Source organism: Mixophyes fleayi, chromosome 8, assembly GCF_038048845.1.
Source record: "Mixophyes fleayi isolate aMixFle1 chromosome 8, aMixFle1.hap1, whole genome shotgun sequence".
NCBI classification, from domain to species: Eukaryota; Metazoa; Chordata; class Amphibia; order Anura; family Limnodynastidae; genus Mixophyes; species Mixophyes fleayi.
Genome location: NC_134409.1, coordinates 76,416,044 through 76,431,967, shown reverse-complemented (window position 1 = coordinate 76,431,967; position 15,924 = coordinate 76,416,044). Strand labels below are relative to the sequence as shown.

Genomic DNA, 15,924 nt, shown 5'->3' with positions numbered 1-15,924 from the left:
GGAAACATATGTGGTAGAGTACATGAGAATGAATAATCATTTGGCGTTTGTAATATGGAAGATTATTTGAAGGTACAGTTGGTAAATGTGATTGGAATAGGCTAAATTTAGTGCAAGAGTTATTTCGAGATTGTGTTGTTTTTAAAAGTTAGACCTCGGTTTGGTATGGATAATGTTAAATGCATGCCTTGTAATAATGTTGCAATGCTGTGTAGATATAACATAGGTATGGTGTAAGTCTGATTTTTTTATGTGATTGTGTAATCTAATAAGACTACATTGGCAGTAAATTAGGCCATTGCGAGCCCATCCTGTAGTATACAATTCTTGGAATTCCTGTTGTGTTTGGGGTAGATTGTTGATATAAATGGAGGCATTTGTGTTATATGTGTGTTATTTGTTCAGTGTTTGTTAAGTTTTGGTAATGGATGCATGGATGGTGATTGGATGGTTCAGGAAATGGTCAGATTGTTAAATATAACGTTTTGTTGTACTGTTGGTTTAAAGGGTAGTTTGTGGCTCTAAATCTCTGAGATAATGTGGTTGAAATACCATGTGTTAAAAATGGCTGTTGGACTTTGAGTGAGATGAATGGAGTGTGTTTGAGTGTGTCTGTGTGGTCTCCACCCCCCCCCCTCCACATACACAATGCATTCACACACCCAACCTTTAGACAATAGTTAATAAATACACACACACAATGACTTGTATATTTATATTACAGGCAATTAGTGTAATATATGGCACCAAAATCTATAATTTGTGTAAAATATTGTTACGCCGTTTACCGTTTTGTAATATAATACAACACACTTTAAATGAAGTTATATCTTGCTTCGGTTATTCTTGAAGATATGAGCATAAGCTATTATATGAATATTGGTCCTGTGGATTTAAGGGAATATAAGAATTATATTTCTTGGGTTAAATCACAAGTACCTTTGCGCGGAGTTGGTTGACGGTAATAGTCATATACAACGGTAATAAGTAGTCATCCATACATTTGCCAGATTATTAAGGAGATTAAAACCCATCAACGGAGGAAATCCTTTTACAGACAGCATTAAATATTTATTTGGACAAGCTCTGCCTCTCTAGGTTATCTGTTCAAGCATTCTCTGCCTTAGATGAGCCATTCATAAAATGTGAACTGCAGGCTGCTCTTAAACAGACCCCAACTGGGTGAGGTCCAGGCAGCTATTTAGTTAAGCACTATAAATGTTTTCTGAAAGAAGTAAGCCCTGCATTGCTAAACATCTGTAATAGTATAACAAACAGTAACATACACCTACGATACCCGATGCCTTGCTAACCCATATTACAGTTATTCTCAAACCAGGAAAAAAATGTGACCGTTTATTCTAATTACAAGCTTTTGTCTTTACTAAATGTAGAGACCAATCTTTTTCCCAATGTTTCTTGTCAAACTGGTTAGTATCCTTTACATCCTTATTGATCCACCCAGACCAGGTATGGTATGTATCTGGCCAAGAGGGTAAGACCACTTACAGTACTATATACTCCCCAAAACCCTACTGCTTATTCGGAGTGGCTCATCTTGCTTCTAGCAGCAGTGTCCCAGCACTTACTGTTTCATTTCATTTGATGTGATATGAGGGTTGAGTTGCAACTTTTTAATTGGTCAATCAGAAACAGTTGCATACAAAGCAATGTGTGACTACCAACACTCAAGCAGTGTTACTCACTAGTCTCTTAACCGCCTTGACCTCTCTTATTCAGAAGGGAAGAAAAGTAAATATTTATTAAAAAATATACAGTACTGTGCAAAAGGTTTAGGCAGGTGTGGAAAAAATGCTGCAAGGGTATGATGATTTCGAAAATAACAAAATCAACAAAGTGCAAACTGAATGAACAGAATGAAATCTAAATCAAATAACGATTTGATGTGACCACCCTTTGCCTTTAAAACAGCATCAATGCATCAATTCTTCTAGGTACACTTGGTAAACAGTTTTTGAAGGTACCCGGCAGGGAGGTTGTTCCAAACATCTTGGATAACTAACTACAGATCTTCTGTGGATGTAGGTGTTAAATATAATTTTTTGTTATGTTAATTTTATATCCGTATAGATTGCCATATCGCGTGAGGAGGCAGAACAGGTTGGGCAGAGATGTTCTTGGTTGCTGGAGCAAGAGGAGTATATCGTCAGCAAAGAGAGAGAGCTTACTCTCCAGAGAACCCACCTCCATCCCCCTTAAATCTGGGGAGGCCCGGATAGTAGCTGCCAGAGGCTTGATGACCAGGGCACAAATTAAAGGGGAGAGGGGGCATCCCTGCCGGGTACCATTACTAATTGGGACTGGGCCAGAAGGAGAGCCATTAACCATAATCTTAGCGCAGGGATGGGAGTATAAGGCCTGTACCCCCGACAGGAAGTCCCCAGACAGACCAAAGTGCTTAAGGGTATGGGTCATGAACTGCCAGGAAATCCTGTCGAAGGCCTTTTCGGCATCCAAGGATAAAATAATGGAGGGTTTTTTCCTAGTGTTGAGTATGTAAATAAGGTCAATGGTTATCCCTGGCATGCCTACCAAGGACAAAACAAACCTGATCATAGTGAACTAACCCGGGGAGTACAGTGTTTAAGCGATTGGCAAGAATCTTGACATATAGTTTCAGGTCATTGTTAAACAGGGAAATTGGACGGTAGCTAGCACAATTATGGGCATCTTTTCCATCTTTGTGGATCAGGGTTATCCGAGCCTCCAAAAGGTTCTTTGGGCCAAGGGCTGCCCTTCAGGATAGAGTTAAAGAGAGTGGAAAGGTGAGGGGGGACAGGAGAGCTGCAAACTTTTTACAGTAAGCTGCCAAAAACCTGTCAGGGACAGGTGCCCTACCAGCTTTCTGCACCTTGATGACCTGCTCTACCTCCTCCAAGCAGTCAGGCTCACTAAGATGGTCAGCGACCTGGGGAGTCAGCTTCGGAAGATGAGCGTCCTCCAGGAATTTCTCTATACACTTTGCCTGTCTCTGATGGGCCGAGGCATTGGGGGGTTGAGGAAGGTTATACAGCTTTAAATAATAGTTCTGAAATTCCAAGCTAATTAATTTTGGATCATAGACCAGGACCCCCGAGGAATCCCTGATAGCCCCAAGATTGTGGGCCGAAATTTTAGTCCGCAACCGAGTGGCCAAGAGCTTATCCTCCTTTTCATAGAAACGCTGGTTTAGCCATTTCAGCTTGTTGGCCACCCATTGGGAGAGAAGCAGGTTGAGCTCCCCCTTATAGAAACTATCTGTTCAAATACAGCAGGCAACAGATTGGATTTATGTTTTACCTCCAATTGCTGAAGGGAGGTAGAGAGAGACGCATAGTTTCAGCAAGTCTCGTCTTCTTGGCATTTGCTGCCAAGGCCAGAAGGTGGCCTCTAATGACGACCTTATGGGCATTCCAGAGAGTTGAAGGTGAAATATCAGGGGACTCATTTATTTCAAAATATTCAGATATTAGGGATTTAAGGTGGGCTACCATGTTGTGGTTATGGAGGAGAGATTAATTGAGTCTCCAGGAGAAGGAAGAGGGTCCAGAGACTAGAGAGGAGAGGTCTGCCGAAATTGGGGCAAGGTCCGACCATGTGATAGAGTCAATATTAGAGTTAGTAAGTTAAAGGGTCAGATAGTAGCTGAGCAGGATCATGTCGATTCGGGAATATGTGTTGTGGACGGGGGAGTAGGAGTAATCTTGATCCAAAGGGTCAAAGATTATCCAAGTATCATACAAATTATGCAACTTCATAAAATCCTGCAAAGCCCTGAAGTTCCTCCCATCGGAAAGAGCAGTCGAGGGGGCAGACCTTTCTAGGTGGGGGGTAAGAACCGCATTAAAAGTCTCCACCCACTATCAGTTCTCCCTTACGGACCTGAGAAAGCGCTGTTCCTAGACGTTTAAAGAATTTATGCTGGTCTTGATTCAGGGCGTGTAAGGGAGGTTATTCAGTTTACCCACTAGAATAAGAAATCTACCCTCCTTGTCACCATGTGTATCTGTGAGATCAAAAACAAGGTTACGAGAGAAAAGGATTGCCACCCCGCGTCTCTTCTTGGTAGAGTCACAAGCGTGATGGATGAGGGGGAATCGTTTGGACTTGAGTTCCGAATGAATGTGTCTAATAAAGTGGGTTTCCTGTAGGAATACTAAATCACCTTTAAGGGCCTGTAACGAAGCATAAATTTTACCCCTTTTTTGGGGAGAGTTGAGACCTTTAACGTTAAAAGATATTAAGCGAAGGGTCATGAGAAAGTCAGGGGGGAGGAGTCAGGAGGAGATATGTATAGTAAATTGGAATTCTGACAAGCTGAAGGACGACCAGGAATGGAAAAACATGGCAGGGGTGTATGGAGTGTCGGGAGGGTAGGGGCAAGAGGGCGGGTGTGGTGCCAGACACTCGTCCAAAGTGCTGGAGGGATGAATAGAGCGGTACTCTAGGTACCCGGGGGCAAGCTGAGAGCAAGCAAGCTCTAAGGGGGAGATGGCTGGCAGTTACCAATCGGGAGGACAACAGGTAGAGGGCGGGCAGGGAGAGTAACAGACCCCAGTGGGCCCGTGGGGGGGGGGGGGTGGTGGATTTGGGCGTATCTGTAACAAAGGACCACATAGTGAAAACATATGCAATAGCCACAGTACATTGTCTAGCTAGAGGAATCTGCGATAGCAGGTGAATTTTATATATACAAGTAAATACCAGTGTAAACATGAAGAGAAAACACAAAAAACAAAAATAAACAGGCCTGCTGATGGAAGGGGGAGAGGGATGTCATTCCAAAAGAGCTCTATGCCGACATTACAATATGGCACATGTAAACATTACAATGAATATACAACATCATTTGTACATCCCGCAGGACAAGTATCCAGAGATCTTCAACTTCTTGGGTAGCATCCAGTAGGGGTAGCCAGTTAGCAAACAGAGACAGCTGCTATAACCCTGTCCCAGATGCACCCACTTTGAGTGAGGAACTCCCTGAACCTGGAATGCAGTCAGAGAATTAGATTATGAAGAAGTAGTCTTGCGAGTAGAAGATTTCTGAACCGTGGACCATTTGCCTCATGGTGCTCTTTAAAGGTTGCGGGTTAGTATCCTGAGTACCCGAAGTAGATGGTTTAGAAGAGCCTGATGGAGGTCCAGGAGCAAGGTCAAATCGATGAAGAAGAGCCTGAGCCTCAGAGTGTGCGGGCGGAGATCTGGCGCTCCTGATGCCAAAGAAAGAGGCGGAAGGGGATGCCCCATCGATATCGCACATTATGATCCTGCAAAACTTGCGTTACTGGAGCAAACTCCCGACGTATAGCCAGGGTGGTTGGTGACAAGTCCTGGAAGATCTGAATACTGTGACCTTCGTATGTTATGGTACGCAGTTTTCTGGCCCTACGTAGGATCATCTCCTTGGCAGTATAGAAATGAAGCCGTAGGATGAAATCCCTAGGCTGGTTCTGGTCGGTCGACCTGGGCTTTAGGGCCCTATGGGCTCTGTCCAATAGTAAGTGATCCGCTGGGACCTCAGGGGCCAATTGGGAGAAAAGCTTCTTAAGGTATTGGTCCACGTTTCTGGAATACCCTTTAGGCGTAGGTTATTTTTCCTAGCCCGATTATCCATATCTTCCTGATGCTCCTGGACAGATGTCAGATCGCTGCAAAAGCGCACAATATCCTCCTCCATTGTTGTCTGAGAGGACACCACCGTCTCCAATCTCTGCTCAACTTGATCAGTGCGGTCACCGATTAAGATCATCTTCCCACGTAATTAGTGGAGGGCAGTTTGCACCTCTGAGTGAACGGTAGACTTAAGCTCTTTCCTTTCTCTAATTAGCGCTAGAAAGTCCCGTCTGGTTATCTGGGATGTGTCATCCTAGTCTGAATCAGAATCAGCAGAAGTGTGCAGAGAATCTGTCCTCGCCCGATGCGGGGTTGAAGTCGGTTGTTTCAATAAATATTGAGGAAGTCCTTTGGGATTAGGTTTCTTACTTTCCTTAGGCATTGTGGAAGAACACAAAGAACTGGAAATTTAAGCATAAATCGTTGGAGGAGCGATAAGCCCAAGCAGGTTAGTAGAGTAAAATACAAAGAACGGGCCCACGGAGGAAGGAGGACTCACATGAATCTAGAATTGCAAAGCAGTGTAGAAAAGACTCCCCCCACCCACCTGCCAGCATGTAGCGGGTTATAAAATCACTGAGCGCCCCAGGAGATCCGAGCTGTAAAGAGACACGAGTACGTCCACCCTGAAGACCAGTAGCAGGTCTAATACAGGGTGGGCGGATTAGTAGCCCAAAGTATCCTATGCAGTAAAGGACTGAGAGCCTGGTCTTGATGTCAGTGAAGACCTTGTATGCTTAGGAACACAGGAATGGTAGTGTTGACAACTGACAACTAGAGGGCAACAGGCTATGTGGAGCCTGTGAACGTTGTATTGTACAGTGAAGGCAGTCAGTACACAGCAGAGGTAGACCAGTACCAGGGAACCAACCAAAGACCAGCTGCCCCAGGGTGAACCTGCAGAAGTCACAGGCCAGTCAGGCAAGTAGTCTAAAATTGGCAGCAGGAGGCCAGAGGTGTGAGTGTGTCAGAATCCAGCCGGGTCCCACAGGCAGAGTGTGAAACGATGGGCTTAGGGGGGAGGAGGGAGTAAAGCACCTCTCCAGACACGCTGATTGTAGTAAGCACTGCTGCGGGTATAGGAGGGAGGTCAAGGCAGAGCCCTTTACTGCTTACTGTGTCTTCCGTCAGACGGGCAGTGGCCCACCTCCACAGAGCCAACAGAAGCTCGCCAAGCGCCCACAGCTCCCGCCGGAGGGTCTGCCGACAACGGGTACCGATGCCTCCAGGCACTTGAGGGGAGGATAGGGCAGCGGAAATCAGCTAGCAGAGAAGGCAGCGGAATTGTTACCGGCCTGTATCTCCGCGGTCCTGAGCTCCTCAAACGCAGGAAACCTCCAAACAGTGTCTTGTCCACCAGAGGAAGGCAGACAGCTCTTCTGGGCAATAATATAGCCCTATAAAAGAAGAAAAACAGGGGGATTGAGCCGGAGCTCCACGAACTTGCGCCCTCTCAGAATGGCTGCCAGGCCACGTCCCCCATGATTTTTTGTTAAGGCCTCATAATGCCTTTGTTTAGCCATTTTTGTAACTTGCATAGATATTTTAGTTGCTTAAAAGAGGTTATTCATTTTCTGCTAAAATGCAGTTTTGCAAGATATAAGCCCACAGCCTTGAGGAGTAGCTAACAAGACATAGATAAGAGAAATTGGCACATCTGGCCCGAGAATGGGGAGAAAGCTAAACACAAGAATATGTGAGAAAAAACAACCCACGACATGTTCCGTGCACTGCTATAAGCTTATGACTTATAAATCACATATATTCAGAACACTATAAAAACTTGTAACTTTGTATTAATAAATAGAGAATATTTCATGCATACAGAACCTTGGTCTGTGCCTATTCTCTCCAGCTGTTATTGAAGTGCTTCCAGATATACTTGACACATCTAGGTAAACTGAACAGATTTTAGATCTGACAACTTGGAGGTCGACACCGAGATTCATTGTCTAGCAGGCTACAAGACAGGCAACGGAGGTTTCCCTGGAAATTAAACCCAACAAATCCGCGGTGAGTAGAAATTTCTACTCGATGATCTTTCTATTCTGGGTCACCTCATGTCTGTCTGAGGCACCTGACACGCGAATTTGTGAGTCTCAAGTATCATCTTATTAATATGATACAGTACTAACCTAATTTGTTTACTGAAATTGTATTGTTAATTAGATTTTTTGAAAGATGAGTGAATTTTGACTGCATATATGTTTGTGCCTATTGTATGATGTATAAAAGGATTAAAAAGTCACATAAGATGTTGATCAAAGACCACACTTTGTGCCCGCACCTTTGCGAACTGTGATCACTGGGTTACGTTTTAAGACTTCCTAGCTCATACAAGGCTGAATTGAGACCAAACCCCAAGAGATTGTTTGAGGTGGCACAGGACAGTTAAGAGATCTGAAAAGTATCAATATATGTGGATATGCTAAATGTATCAGAAGCTGAATGAAGAATCAACTGTTCAAAAATTGATCCAAATGATACGTGTGAGATGTAGAAAATTTGTGTAAAAGAGTTTAGAGTGAAAGAAAACCTAGAGAAGGACTCTGTTTTTATTATGCCGACTAGTATTTAGTTTAATGCTGGGACTTGTAGTTGCACAGCAGTAGACTGGAAGATATCAGTTAATTTTTCTTCCTCTATAAGAGTTTTCTTTCAAGGTCGAACAAGTAATACATTTGTAAATATAATACCTGCATTGCTTAATTGTAAGCTTTTGAAGAGATGCACAACAAGTTTTAAAATCTTTGGTCCGTCACTGCACCAATCAGTGGAAAGACAAGACTGTAAATAATGTACAGATAGTGTCAGGAGAAAACACGGACATCCAGACAAATAACTTTGTCTGTGAATTTGAGAAAAATAGCTCTCTCTTTAAGTTAAAAGAGAAAGGTGGAAGTGACCTTTTACATGCAGATATTACAAACGGTTTTAATTTGTGTGAAAATGGTGCTGATGAATTTTCTCAGAAATCAGGGAGTGTTTACTATGCCCATAAAGAAATGTTACGATATAAAATGCTGTCTGTGAGCGAGACTTGTTTAAGTGAATATATTTGTACTTTTGACATGGAAATCACAGAATATGAAAATGTGTGTGAATATTTGGTGATGGGAGATTCTGATGAGAAAATGCTGAGTGATTTGCAGACACAATGCGAGGTGTCTAACGAGAGTACTCCGATTTATGAGAGGAGCAGTGTTGCTTTCAAAATGGCTGAATGCCTGGAACCTTTTGAGAGCTGTGTGATGAAATGATTGAAAACCAGGAAGACACATGAGTCATTCAAGGGGACTGTACTAGGTGATGATGAGAAAGGCGTGGCTTTGAACACTCGCCCAGGTCACGTCACTTTGACATTCCCTGTTTGTGAGATTAGGGAGTGTCCCTTTGAGGAAATCATATTTTCATGGCATGGAAGGCATAGCGTCACAGTTGAGCTGCACAGAGAAACACATAAACATGTGTCTTATTAGCAGCTGTTCACTGCACAAAAATGTTCACTGGTTACCTGATAATGGTGTATTGATACTGACAAGCATGTTACATGCAGCACCACACACTGATTGGGAAATTTTAATTAATGACAGTTTCTATAATCCCTAATTAATAAATGTTAATCGCTATGCAAAAGTGATTTATTTTCTTTGCAGAAGGTCTCCAGCTACAGAGAAAGACCCTTTAGGCAATTCAGATTGAATTTATCCAACTCCCAATGAATAGAAGTTTGCAATACGTTTTAGTCAACAGCCATAAACAAACATAAGCAGACACTAATGAAGGATTTAAATAACGTAGACTCTGCTGAGTAATGACTACTGTGTTCTTGAAACAGATATTAGACTTTATGGACTATTCGCATAGCAAATACCTAAACTAGGTGATTTTTCTGTATGTCATAGAAGGTATGTTTTTGAAGAGAAAAGGACTAACAGTTAAATATGAAATGGTGGGGGGGCGTAGCTATCGAGCCAACATGTACGGACGCATCAGAGAGGCTCCGTTCGGTCACCAACAAAAAGACCCAAACGGAGAGGTTTGAGCAAAGTCCAACACCCGCTAACGAGTCTGCATCACTTGCGGACCCAAAATTGAAAAAACTCAGCCTCCTCGCTGTCGGCGGTCAGCTCTCCCCCCGGAGCACGCTAGGGCGCCATAGAGGGGCCTGCAGGATCTCAAGCCAGCATAACATCACATCTTCAGGTGCGTAAAGAAATACAGGACTGCCTATCCCTATCCCCAGCGCTGCCGCGACTGTATGGTACAGTCGAAATTAAGATTAGTAAAACGGCACTTGCCTTCAGTGGGAACCTAAGGGCCAAAGCTAATACACAGAGGGATATTTGGCGCAAACGGCACCCGTGGAGGAAAAACGCACCACAGTAGAAAAGGGGAAAGGAAGAGAAAAGGGGAGAAGAAGGTAAAGGAGAGGAAAATCAAAGTGCAATATACAAAAAAGGGAGCAAAGGTGACATACCCATAAATTGGTGTTTATTGCTTGCTGTTTATTCACACATTGAAAAATCTGCTTTTCAACCCATATTCTGTTAAACTGCAGATAGATTGGCAGAAGCTGCATCGGGAATTTGTAAAAGCATCATAGTATATTGAAACTTTATTAAACAATCAAAAGGTTACTATTTTAAAAGCCATTCAAGATACAGTGAGTGCAGCCCAGGCAGAACTTACAGTGGGCACAAGGCAAATACCCCCCATGTTATTAACACTAAGAAAAATGTCACTTTGGCTTTTGGACCTATGTAATAATCGCTACATTAAAATATGTACAAACATCTAACACTTCACAATGCTCCACCACTTCTTAAGATCAGCCTCATGCGTCTTTGTACGTTTGAGACTGATCATTGGGCAGAAAGAAAAACAAACAGACAAAAAATTGATCAATGTGCACCTTAATGCATTGTCCTGGACCATAACAGACAACGGGCCTTCAGCTGCAGCCCCCAGATTTATGCTGCCACTATGAAAGTGATGGGACATTGCACATAACGTGAACTCCTCTGCACAACACATGAGCTGATGCAGCACATCTAATCAGAGGAAATGGAGGAGGAAGTGAAGTATTCACCAGGTGGTCTCCTCCCTTCCTCTGCAAACTCTGAACTGAATGACAATACAGAAGTATTGTGAGAGGTTTGAGAGACTTGGGGGCTTTTGAGATGTGGGGTTAGAGGTCATTTTGGGATTTATTTTTTAATTACTGAGATTAAGGGCATGCTGCATTTTGAACATCATAGAAAACCATTATGTTTTATTACCAATATAATGATATCCTTTTTGTTTGATTGAAATACCCAATGAAAAATATTGAGGGGTAAATTTTACTTAATAGTAAAAAATGGAGTGTGTAACTGTCAATATACACTTAATTCAAAAATATGAAGAGAAACAGAAGCCCAAATAAACAAAAGGCTAGGAAAAAAATCTGAAGTTTGTTTTTTGTTAAGGGATTCTCAGTTAACAAATAATTCACAAAGTTTTATCATTTTTAATAGTGGAACAGATACTTTCAAAACAGTTGCTAGGACAATGGCCATTGAGAGGATGAGACCCTTGGAACCACTTCATGAGGTCTTCAGTCCCCTTTCTTGTTGAGCGTTATGTGGTTGTGGATATTCAGTTGCCCACAGGACTTGACTCATAGGAGTAGGGTGCTTATTATCTCTGGGTATTGCGGGGTTAAAGATGGGCAGAACACGGATAGAGGCAATAGGAAAATTATAACATACAAGTTAACCCGTGCATGATACTCATGCATTCTAGTCAAATCAAGCTACTTAAGGTGTTAAAAAGGTTCTTGTCATCTTCATCGCCACACACACACGCCGCTAGGCTTTTATATATTAGATAATGCTAAGAATTTAGTAGGTCAGTGTAGTATATAACTCCGCCCAGCAGGTGGCGGTGCAGCTTGAGCACTCTGTCACCCGGTAGTTTTTTCCACACATACACACTAACACAGCATGTGTGTTCATGAGGTAAAATTACCTCACGAAAATGAGTTTGAGCCCTCAACTCGTAAATGTAGCCTTTACTACCCCTCCCACGGGGGAAGGGTAGATGATGGAAGTTAACTGACTTCACTATTATAATTTTTTTTGTCAAATAATGTCAGTATACCAAATTTCAGGTCAATTGGATGAGCCCTTTCTGAGAAAAAAGTTTTTTCCCCACACACACACACACACACACACACACACACACACACACACACACACACACACACACACTAACAAACGCTGCTAGGCTTTTATATATTAGATAATGCTAAGAATTTAGTAGGTCAGTGTAGTATATAACTCCGCCCAGCAGGTGGCACTGCAGCTTGAGCACTCTGTCATCCGGTAGTTTTTTCCACACACACACTAACACACACCGCTAGGCTTTTATATATTAGATACCTGATGAAACTCTAGGTGTGAGAGCAAAGCCAAAACAAGATCAGGGGGCACAAGAGAAACACAAGATACAGGTCTGAGTTACACAGGAGAGATACACATTAAGCACAGGTTCAGCACACTGTGTCAGAGCAAACAATCATCAGTAGAGGTATACAGGAAAGGAAGCTAATTAAAGCCTGGAGAGCCAATGAGGTGAGATCTGGCAGACAAGCCTCCTGATCACATGACACACTTAAGCCTTGTGCCTCTTAACTAGAGAGTCAGCAGCACCCGTGAATAGAATCTGGCCTATTGTTAAGCGACCTAAAGAGAAGCCTAAACTGCTTCACCGACCAGGCTGCAGAAGCTTTGCAATCAGTACTGCAAGCCAGAAGAATGGCGGTGCCTGAAAGACGATAGCCATATTTGCTATGTTAATTGATAGGAGCACTGAGGAGCCATCCGCTGATTATAACAGAACAGTCTTACAAATTGGGTGCGGCTTTTAACAAAATAAAAGTATTATCTTAACCAGTTTATGACTGCCTGCAGTATATCTATCTTGGTGTGGTCGGCACATAGCTGTAAGCCAACGTACATAAATAGCAAGAAGCAATAGTAAGGCATGGTATAAAGCATCTAGTGAGTGTGCAGGAACCAAATTATTTGATTTGTGTTTTATCACAGCACTCAGTGCAAACGCTGTGTTCAAAATGCACAAGTGCCTGACATCTTCTATATTTGGTGTGCAGGGAGGTTGCTAGGAAATCCAGTGATATCACTATGATGACATTGCTGGGATTCTATGAAACCTAGTGCAGGATCTTTTTAGAAGTGTGAAGGAGGTCTAGATGGATTCTCCCGACACCAGCACTATTAGATCTAGTGTTATTTAGAACTTAATACAGTCATGTACAGCAATAAATGTAAGCTATTGTTAGATCTATAAAACACTATCTAACAGTGTTAGTGAGCAGGGAAATCCACCAAGTGCTTCTCTAACACTAAAGGGTCTCTCATAGTAAGACAAATGATATACAATATGCATAACACACTCTGCATGTGTCACACACAAAACTATGTGACCACAAAACTTCACAAATGGTGCTAGCCTGCCCAGTATTTGTCCTCCTAGACCCAGCCCTACCTCCACCTACTTATAGATTTGTGCACATGGGTATGTTGTAGTCCTGTGCATTAATAACAGGTGTGAGTGTAAGTAAGAAAAGAAAAACATTTAAAACTAAAAGCTTTACTGAACCTGGATCCTTTAACAATGTCAGACTCTAAAACATACACAAATTTGGAGCTCAGTCTCAAAAGTAAAATACGTATATATTTTCATTTTAGTTATTATTGATCCATCCATAAGGTTGCATAGTCAATATTACAGTAACAGTGCACAACTGAACTTTGCTTATAAATCTCTATGTTAGATAAATACACATACATATATTTTTGTCATGATTTTGTTATTCTATCAATAAATCCCATCAACCAAAAAAATATAAATAAGTTACCACAATGATGTAACATTGGTCCCTTAGGGACCATTCATCTATTGATGTAGGGATCATTTTACATTTGAGTTGTTAAAGTCAAGTTTCACAGACATGTACTGAATAATTTAAAATCATTGGTTCATTGCTACATTAGAATATTCAGAGCTACACATATAAAAATAAATATTAAGCGTGTCAAGATTGCATTTTTAGGTTAGTTTAGACACACAATTAGGCAACTATTAACACTTTTGTGAATTCAACTAGGATTAATTTGCTCAGGTCCATTAAACAACTAATGTTCATTTCTCCAAACGGAATTTACATTAAACACAAAAAAAACCTATAATGTTTACCAGGGTATTTCTCTGTCACTTTCTGAAGCCGATATTGTTTATAGCTTGCACTGCTCACATCCACGTCATAACCCATTGCTTCAAACAGTGTTAGCTGATTTACAAACTCGTCATTCATTCTGAAAGAAGAACAAACATTGGATTGTGAGTCCAGGAACCTGCAGTGTTTGTACTAGACTTTTTTTCTACTCCATGCAAATCTACAAAGTTTCTTAAAACACTACTTTTCTTTTAGGAGATTATTTTTTAGCCTATTCACTAAATGGGCAAGATGGCTACACCTATGTAAACCAGTTGTACAACTTTATGTTTGGCAAAGGAGCCACTAAAGTTTATTATAATGAAGAATGATGTTTTTCAGTCTTTTTGTGAAAAAGTAAAAAAGCTGGAAATCTAATTGACAGTCAAGGACCTTCCACACTCACCACTGGAACATTAGTAAGCCCTCCTCCTATCATCACTGCTCTACTCCTACATAGAAACCAAACATACGTATCCATTATAGGGTGCAGATTCATCATCACTGCTAATGGCTGTGGAATCAGGGCACAAATAGGGGGATACCAAGAAAATATGATCTGCTTCCCCAAAAAAGCAAGGATCTCCACCCCTCCCCACAAGCATTTCATTGCAATTAGCGTTGATGATAATAAAACACTAAGCAGATGCACTCTCCAATAAAGGCGAAGTGTGTGAAGTGTGGGATTTCAGAGGGGTTTGGAAAATTATTAAGAGTGGCAGGAAAGAGTGTGGATGGATACACAATTCAGAGGGAAGAAATTTTGCGGTAGCAACAGCAACGAATAATCATACTTATTAATGCACAGTTGTCCACTCACCATTACACTGGGGATGGGGGAGGGAATTAGTATTAAATAAAATACACATATTGGTAAGTAGGAAGGGAAGATTAAAAAAAATCCCTCCCCCTGACACAATTTCCCCTAGCGCCCTTTACTTCCGTTTTTTTTATTGTATGTTTATTCCTTACCACTGATAAACTTACATGTGAGCCCCGCACACCCACCACCCAAATCTCACAAAATATAAACACTGAGAACTAAAAACACTAGTTGTCAGGCTACAATTTTGTTAACAGTAGACCTGAAAAGGACCACAAACAACATTTTTGTTTTGGTTTGTCTTTTTTTTAAAAAAAGGTCAGATATGAACCATTAAGAAAAAATACATTGTTTAGTCTTAAACTGATATTCACATTCGACTGCAAATGATCATCTTCCTCACTTCACTAGAGACATCTCGTGCCACATATTTAAGACCAGGTACTGATGGTACCTGGTGCAGGCAAAATGCTAAATATGAAGTAATTTGAGGTACTGTGATATAAGTGGTCCCGACCCTATTTATAAATCAACCAATCTACAAAGTACACTTCTTTCTCCATCAGAAATGCACCTCCCTCCTAACATGGCAGGCTGCTGCAGAGGGATGAGAGGGAATTTAGTATAATATATATATATATATATATATACACACACACACACACACACACACCCACCCACATCTGCCATAATTGACTCTTTCTGTGTCTCCCTCTCGCTTTCTCTGGAAAGTTTCAGTTTTGGTCTCTCTAAAGGGAATCCCCTTCCCATCAGTTTCTGTTTGTTTCGTTTCCTTGTATGGGAGTTTTATCCCATTGCCTCAGTTTAGTTCACTTTTTTGGTATGGTTTTTAATAATGTATAAATTATGTATGCTGTACAGCAGTAATCGAGCATCAACTTCATTATTTTTTTTCTCCATTATGAAAAGTACCCGGCTGATTTTTTTTGTGGTAGTAATTTATACCTTTTTTAAACACCCCCCCAAAAAATGGGATCCCTAATGTCAATTGAATCTAGCGTTTTTAATGATATTTGAAAACCGTGCGTTTTTGCCGTGACGCAAAACATGAGGCAGATAAAGTAATTTGGTTTGAATTTTTGGATTCGGGAGGAAGAGTTACCTTAGGGGTCCAAATTTTGTGTTGATTCCTTAATAAACACCTGTAATACTTCAAATAAACTGGATAAAGAAGCCGCGATTA

The 15,924-nt window shown here is 41.5% G+C and overlaps 1 protein-coding gene across 5 annotated transcripts in view; it reads right to left on the bottom strand.

Annotated features, from left to right (window-relative positions):
• Positions 1-15,924, bottom strand: part of DUSP12 (dual specificity phosphatase 12) — a 45,201-nt gene that overhangs the window by 21,743 nt on the left and 7,534 nt on the right. For all 5 annotated transcript variants that reach the window (XM_075182769.1, XM_075182773.1, XM_075182768.1 and 2 more), the window contains exon 4: positions 13,879-13,997. In XM_075182769.1, the coding sequence (XP_075038870.1) occupies positions 13,879-13,997 (119 nt within the window). The remainder of the gene's footprint in view (positions 1-13,878; positions 13,998-15,924) is intronic.